This window comes from Calidris pugnax, unplaced genomic scaffold (assembly GCF_001431845.1).
Source record: "Calidris pugnax isolate Ruff unplaced genomic scaffold, ASM143184v1 scaffold41, whole genome shotgun sequence".
Taxonomy (NCBI): Eukaryota; Metazoa; Chordata; class Aves; order Charadriiformes; family Scolopacidae; genus Calidris; species Calidris pugnax.
The window spans coordinates 7,858,785-7,867,046 of NW_015094509.1; the positions used below are offsets into that span (position 1 = coordinate 7,858,785).

Consider the following 8,262-nt stretch of genomic DNA (forward strand, 5'->3'; position numbering starts at 1 on the left):
TCGATTCACTATATTAGGTCTTACTGTATTTAGACATCATGTCCATCATATATATATTCAGAAAACAGTAAACATAGATCACCTGTATTAGGTGGGAGTGTTGACCTGCTTGAGGGTAGGAAGGGTCTACAGAGGGATCTGGGCAGGTGGGATCGATGGGCCGAGGCCAATGGGATGAGGTTCAACAAGGCCAAGTGCTGGGTCCTGCACTTGGGTCACACCAACCCCACTCAGTGCTACAGGATGGGGGTGGAGTGGCTGGAGCTGCCAGGCTGAAAAGGACTTGGGGGTGTTGGTCAACTGTTGGCTGAACATGAGCCAGCAGTGTGCCCAGGTGGCCAAGAAGGTGGACCTCATCCCTCTCTACAACTCCCTGAAATGAGGTTGTGAGGTGGGAGTTGGTCTCTTCTCCCAAATAACAAGTGATAGGACAAGAGGAAACAACCTGAAGTTGTGCCAGGAGAGGTTTAGATTGGATGTTAGGAAAAAATTCTTCACCAAAAGGGTTGTCAAGCATTGGAACAGGCTGCCCAGGGATGTGGTGGAGTCACCATCCCTGGAGGTATTTAAAAGACAGTGCTTAGGGACGCGGTTCCTGGTGGTTTTGGCAGCATTAGTTAACGGTTGGACTCAATGATCTTAACAGTCCCTTCCAACCTAGACAATTCTATATGTCCAATTGTAAGCATATAAACACTTTCTTGCACAGAAACTCAGAATCATGTATCTCATTGAATGTTTCCAGTTAGTAAACTGGATTAGAAAAGACTGCTCTAGTAAAAAAAAAAAAAAAGAAACAATGCCACAATTGATCTAAGTTTCTACCAAACTAATTAAAAAATGAAAATTAAAACCCAAATTGATCTGCAGTCAAAAGCCATACAACTTTCCCCGCGATCAGAATGAATAGCCCCAAAATTACTAGCATAAGGCAAGAGAGAACTAAGATTTTTAGAAAGGAAATAAACAAAGAAATGGACAAAAGTAAAGCTTTAAAAAGAGTGTTTAAGTGCATGCTTTTGGGCACATACTACCATCGTTTAATAAGAAATCTATACATATGTGTAGATCCTTCAGCACACAGGTACAACATCTCGCTCTGAGCGGTGATGTGTTACAAGCAGGAGGCAGAACAAAAGGAACCCCACTGTGACAGGGAGCAGAGTTTTATTCACAGGGAACAGGACTGTGGGAGCTCTTTGCTTTGCCTTTAGAAAAGGTGTAAACCTCATGTGGGAGGAGATTCGGATTTCTGGAGGAAGAGCTGCTGCTGAGCAGGCTGCATCCCCAGCAGCACTGCCCAAAGAAAGACTAATTCCTGCTTAAATGATATGGGATTACGTCGTGACATCCACACATCAACACCATCAGGATGGCAAGTGAACTTAATCCACATTCCCTCCAATAAATTTAAAAAAATAACTGCATCAGAACTGTTCATGTTAAACGACATAGCTAAGCCAAATAAATAATTGCATTAGAAAACTCAGCAGTACTTTTCAAGAACTGCAAGTTCCCAGGCAAGACTCACAATCCATTTAGCTGAAGAATTAATATAACAAAGAAGGCTTTTCTGCAACATGTAAAACACATTTTTATTTTTCCTTTAATAAAAACTAAATATGATTCAGGTTTGGAAAACATCACTGGCGAGAATGAAAGTGCTAGAAAACATTATACACAATGAAAAATGTTCAATAAGAGAACATACTGTCGTGGGGGAGAACAGCAGTGGCTAGTGTTTCCTACCCAGGGGAAGGGCAGTGGCTAGTGCTTCCTGCTCCCAGTACTATCTTAAATAATAGAATTAAAAATACACACACGTCTCCCTGAGCCTAGCAACCAGAAAGGACTCCAGAATAACTCCCCCTTTGCTTTTAATTGCAGCATCAGCTCAAGACACTTCATTTTCTTTCGCTAATGTCTGTCCATGAACATAGTTGAGATACTCCATCATTCTATACCATTTTTCTCAGGTTTCACTACACTTTTCTTTTTTCCCCTGGTGTTCGCCTTCTTCCTCCCTGAAGAGCACAATGGGCTGGGCCCTGGGCAAACCTGCTGCCAACAGAAGCAGCTTGTAGAATGCTCAGGATCCCGAGAACCTCGAAGCGGAACATTTCCACAACCTCCCACTGCTAAAACAAGCTGGAAATACTCGTTTTATTCACGATACACGTAAGCTGCATAAACCTAAGGGAACACTGCACATACGCACAAACACCTCTCCTCCTCATTAGCTATAAAAAAGCATTAAGTATCTCACAAGCGGCCAGGTAGGGCCCCCTCCCTCATTTCCTCCCTTGAGGACGTCTCGAGTGAGTTTTACCCATTTTGCTTCCTAGCTCTTCCCCCCCGTTATCTCTAAATCCTCGCCCCCGCACCACCGCCGCACCCTCCCTCAGCCCCCTGCCCGCGGTACCCCAGGCCGCCAGCACGGCGCTGGGCACACCGCGGGGAGCCGGCACCGCGACCCGAGCAAGGTTTCGGGGGCACAGCGGGGAGGGAGCGGAGATCCCCTCCTCAGTGGGCACCCAGCCGGGGCCTGCTCCCTCCCGCCCGACCACCCGCTGAGGCGAGGGCCGCTGCCGGGGCCTACCCCAGCCCCGCTCCGCGCCCCGCAGCCCGGGGAGGCGGCAAGAAGGAGGAAGATGAGGGGAAGCGGCGCCCCCCTCTCCCCCTCAAGCCCTCCCCCCCGCCGCGTTACCTCCGCGCTGGGGTGCTTGAAGGTATCTAAAAACAGCAGCTCGGTGGCCGTGTCCACCGCCATCTTGGCGCGCCCGAAGGGGAAGGGCTTCCGGGCGCCGGCGCGAGCGCTTCCGGGACGCCGCCGTGCGTGCCGACGGCGGGGGTGGGCGGGGCTTCGGTGAGGGGGCGTGGCTTCGGCGAAGGGGGCGGGGCGGCGGCGCGCGGCGGCCGTTGGTGCGCGAGGCGGCGGTTGGTGCGCACGGTGACCGTTGCCCCCCCTGTCTCCTCAGCGCTGTGAGGGGAGGCAGAGCCGGTGCTGAGGCGGCGGACGCAGGGCGAGGCCCCGGACCTGCCGTCCCCCGCCCACCCGGAGCCGTCGCAAAGCCCCCGGGAAGAAGAATTGGGGGAGGCCGGGCGGGGTTTCCCCCCCTCAGAGGCAGCGGAGGGAGAGCTGCGGCTCGGCGGGAGCGGGGTCGCTGCGCGGGCTGTGGTTGTGAGGTGGAGGGGGGTTGCCTCCATCGGTGCCCCCGCTCTCCAGGGACCCAGCTCGGTGGGCTCGGCCGTGGACTTGGCTGGGGTGCCGCTGCCGTTCTGCCCCACCACGCCTGGCTTCTGCTTGGTTTCACAAGATTTAGCTCCGGCTCAAGGCTGGCTAAATTCAGTCCTGCTTGAGAAATTTCCTTTGTGGCCTTCCCACGTTTAAAACTAATCCTTTTCAGGTGTGAGAAACTGTTGCTCCTCTCGAGCACGTGTAGAACAATTCCTTGCAACCTTTCCGCAGCTCCTGATGTTCTCACATAGCATCCAATGCTGTTCTGCAACAGCCTTAAGAGTTGTACACGCATTAGGAGCCACCATGAAGCCAAAGTCAGCCCGTGACAGCCCAGGAGAATGATGTGGAATTGATCTTGCGCAAGCGGTGTGCAGTTACACAAGTTTTGTGTACAAACTCCACGCCTGTAACAGCAAAACTGTGCCATGTGCCTTTAGAGGAAGTCTGGAAAAGGATGTGCAACATCTCTGAACTGCCACCTGGAGCCTCAGCCACATACATGTGCTTACCTTAATGGTGATAATTACAACCTGTGTGCGTCTTGTTTCTGGAACAGCTTCTTAATGAAATAAACTGGTTTGTATGCACACCAGGAATTGGCAAGTCCCCGTTTCGGTAGCTGTGCTTGCTGCTCTCTCAGTGCTTCAGAGTTTCATTCGCTCCAGGGGTGGCAGTCCTCTAGGTTGGACTTTAAGAGAAAACAGTTGCATCAGTTTAAACAGGGGTGTGGTCCGGTATATCCATTTCCAGTGGTGAAACTAGTTCAGGAAGTTCCTGTCCCCACACCGCGTGTTGGGGAGCTGAGCTGCAACGTGCAGTTCCACAACCAGTTTTAGTGACACACCTCAAGAGGTGTTTCATGAGAGTGCAAGGAGACTCGTCGACCTGAATTGCTTCTGAATCCTCTGAAAAGACAGAACTGCCTCTCCGTACTGTTTCAACAGATGTAGTTAAAATACTGCAAGTCCCATCACAGAAACATTCAGAATTTGAGAATCAAGGTGCTTCCTTGATTTCCCTGCTCTTATTCTTGCCTTGAGCTGGGACCCTGTCCCATCCCGATGGATAAAGAGATCTAAACTCCTGTTTATATGCATTATTTATAAATGTATTTTCTTAATGTAGAAAAAAAAAAAAACCCCTTCATATGTATTTTACTAAAGTAGCTCGACACCTTACAGCTGTTAGTGACACTTGCCATGGCTCATTTCGGTTATGTTTATGAGCTCTTTGGAGACTTCTGTGCAAGAGCAGCTTTGCAGATCTACTCCCAACATGGACGTGGTCACACGTACCATTGTGCCAGAAGAACGCAGTCCCAATCAGGTGGCTCTTCTCCTGGGACGACCTGGAACAGTATGGCAACCAGGTCAACTAGTGAGAGCAGTTTCAGTAACTAGCAGGGGGATTCCAGCCCTGTGTTTTTATCTGCAGCGACTCCTTTGCTGCCAGTAGCAGCTACAGCTCTGGATGTGAGAAGAATCAGCTCGGCGGGATTAAATTCAGGTGGGTCTGAATGCAGCGTTACTGATTTCAGCACGTGGCTGGGCTTACAGGTCAGTGGGGTTTCTTTGCTGCAAGGTAAAGCAGAAGTGTTTGAATGTCACACCCGGTTGCAGGATTTTCAGGGAACAGTTTAGGTATCAGTGGAGAGATACATAGTGACTGATGAAAGTGGAGAAAACAGAATTCAGTTAGCAGAAGCAATTAATTTACAGGGATTAAAAAAACCAGTTAGTGATAACGATGAACACATTCCAACAAGATGATAGAGCTCTGCTGATTCTCCCATTCTGGTTGGAAAAAGTTGATATTCTGAAAGAAAACATGAACACTGATGGGGAAGGGTGATACCAGTGGGAGACCTGGCATGGACCAAAGGTCTGCACAGGAAAAGCCAACAGAGTTACAGGTGGTGTTGGGGTGAATTGAAGACCTTCCTGTAGAAGAATAAAGCAGGGTGGGAGACGCAGAAATCACAGGGTTGTGGGAAAACCTAAAGCCAGTGACATGTGCAAAGTCACAGGTTTGTAGAACATAAACTGGGAGGAAGGGGGTCGATGGGTGAGAGGAGGAAGCTTCAGGAACGTGGGGGAAAATAAATAAGAGGGTACGTATGTCTGTTGCCTTTGCTCAAAGGGTGCTGGCTCCTTGGCATAATGGAAAGTGTGAGTAGTTTCAGAAATGTCCCAAAACACAAAATGGCACAAAAGGACACGTGGTGGGAAACCAGAACTAATACATAAAGGATGGAGAAACATTTACACTGAGATTGGCAAAGGGGCTAGAAATCAGACAGACAGACAGCAGGCGGGAGACAAAAGGAATATCAGAGGAGAGAAATACACAACAAGGTGCTGGGAGAAGCCTTTGAGAGATCATGGTGGCCCAAAGTGCCCTAGCACATTCCTGAGGGTAACAACACTGATGTCATCTGGAAGGTGACACTCGTGCAAAGACTGTGCTTAACCAGGCCCAGGGATAAGGAACAGCCAGGGAGAAGCAGCTGGAAGAGGCGTACACAAACACCAGGAGCCTGGGCAGCACAACACAGGAACCTGAATGACTGGTGCATGTTGTCGGACCAGATACTGGAAGCATGAAAGAAAGAGGGCGGAATGGGAACTGTGACTGGGAAATAGGAATTTTAGGGAATGTGTTACCCAAGAAAGAGAAAAATAAAAAGTAATGACACTACAGTAGCAATTAGCAGCGAGTGGCTGCCAAAATAAAGAAATAAAATAGACATGGAAAAAAGGGGCACAATCACCTCGGGTGTTTCCTGATGCCAGATTCACATGGCCAATTTCAGCTACCGCTTTTTAAAAAATTAAAAAATTCATTTGCCATCTTTACCCCTCAAATTGCAGTATCTGCTGTCAGTGAAGGCCATTTTAGAGATCTTACACCAAAAAGGGAGAAAATTACTCCAGACACCCTCCGTCACACAAAGGCTGCCTATTGAAGCACAGAAACTATCAAGCAGGAATTTGGTGGCAGTCCCTGCAAGGAGACAAGACAGGACAAGAGGAAATGGGCATAAACTTGAACATAAGAAGTTCTACCTAAACATGAGGAAGAACTTCTTCACTTTGAGGGTGAAGGGAGGTGGTGAAGTCTCCGTCACTAGAGAGAGACATTCAAACCCGCCTGGACACGTTCCTGTGCAACCTGCTCTGGGTGGCCCTGCTCTGGCAGGGGGTTGGACTAGATGATCTTCAGAGGTCCCTTCCAACCCCATGGGGTTCTGTGGGACCTGCGTGGCACTGAACTGCAGCAGGGCAGGACAGGGGTTCCGGGTGCTCTGAGGACAGTGGCTGGCAGGATCCCAGCGCTCGTGAAACACATCCTCTCCCTTCCTGGCTGTCCTGGTGTGAGTGACATGGGATTAACTTGTCTTTCAGTAATTTTACTTTTCTGTAAGGCCTCTTCTAATGCTGGGGGAAACCGCATTTTTAGAAGACTCTGGTGTCTGAATTTGTGAAAATATTTACTTTATAGCCAGCTATGGGATGCAGGCTTCAAGGTTTCAGTGGTTTTGAGCTTTGCCAGGTGAGGGACGAGGAGGAGTGAGACCCGAGCATTTGACCCAAGCTGGCCAAGGGGATTATTTTATGCCATGAACGTCACATTCAATAGAAATTAGAAAGTTTGCTGAGGAGTTTCTCCTCTTCTGTGATGGCTGAGATACTGAGAACTCTTTGCCCCACAGCCGGACCCGAGCCCTTCCCTTTCTCCCAAACCACAGCGAGCAGAGTGTCCAGCATTTGCTGTCCCCTGCTGGGAGGGCACGGCTTCCAGCCGACAAAGCGTGTGTGTTCATGAGGGGCGGTGCAGGCTGTGAAGCTGCACCAGCAGGAGGAACAGCGATGAAGAAAAGCATGACGTGCACCATCATCCCAGTCAAAATTTAGAGGAGCAGCATCATCACGGTGAAGTTGGAACCACACGGTGAAGTTGGAACCACACAACCGGGGTCTTCAAGAGCTAGGTGTGCTACGGGATTTCCTCGGGGAAAGTTGGTGTTACTTGGTTGCCCTACATTCGGTGACCTTTTGGGTTATTTATGTCATAAAAATAATAAAAAAATAAAAATCATGTTTTGAGCAATATGTATTTGAGACGTAAATTTCACAGTGAAGCAACGACGGCCGGCAGGGAGGTTGCTCCCACACGGAGCGCGGCTCGTCGGGGACAGGCTGCGGCGACAGCCCAACCGGACCGGGAGCTGCCCTACCGGACAATGCTCCACCGCCGGCTGCCCTCTCGGCTCTCCGGGCGGCCCGCACCCCGCCGCCGCGCTCCCTGCCCCCGACGGCAGCGCTCGCTCCGTTCCGAGGGCGCTGGACCGGCCGGGGCGGCTGCGGGCGGTACGACCGTCTGCCCTTCCCCTTCCTTTCGAGGGGGGGACGGACGGACGGACGCCTGTCCCGGCAAAAGCGGGCGGTGCCTCCGCCGCCCCGTCGGGGAGGAGCCGCCCTCTTCCCGAGGCAGCGCGCCCCGACGGCGGGAGCCTCACGCACCCCGGTGCGGGGTTCCTCGGAGGCCCGGAGCGGTTCCGCACAGCCCGGTCGCCTCCTCTGCCCCGTTACACACACCCCCTCCTGCAATCACGGCCCCCCCACTCCACCAACCACCTCCCCTCTCGCAATCACGGCTCCCCCACTCCGCCAACCACCCCCCGCCGCCGCCGTCGTCACGTCCCGACGGCGGGGGCCAATGGGCGGGCGGCGCCAGGTGTGTGCTACCTGCCCCACGTGGGGCGGGGCGGGGGCGGACCGGCGGCCCCGCGCAGTAAGGCCCCGCAGCCATTGCGCGCTTCCCAGGGCTCGCAGCCGGCGTGGGAGAGCGGCCGCCGCCCGCCCCGGCAGGAAAAACCACCGGGGGGTGGGAGAGAGAGAAAGAGGGGGGGTCTGCCCTGCGCCCCCCCCCGCCACAGGTCCTCGGGGAGCGGGGCTGCAGGTGGGGGCTCTGCCGCTTGGGTCGCAGCGCCTCGGCCAGGGAAAGTTTCTGGCTTCTTC

The 8,262-nt window shown here is 52.1% G+C and overlaps 1 protein-coding gene across 1 annotated transcript in view; it reads right to left on the reverse strand.

Annotated features, from left to right (window-relative positions):
- Window positions 1-2,821, reverse strand: part of KIAA1429 (KIAA1429 ortholog) — a 28,397-nt gene extending 25,576 nt beyond the window's left edge. Inside the window, exon 1 of the mRNA XM_014965505.1 lies at window positions 2,708-2,821. Coding sequence (XP_014820991.1) covers window positions 2,708-2,770 — 63 coding nt within the window. The 5' untranslated portion in view covers window positions 2,771-2,821. The remainder of the gene's footprint in view (window positions 1-2,707) is intronic.
- Between the last annotated feature and the right edge of the window lie 5,441 nt (window positions 2,822-8,262).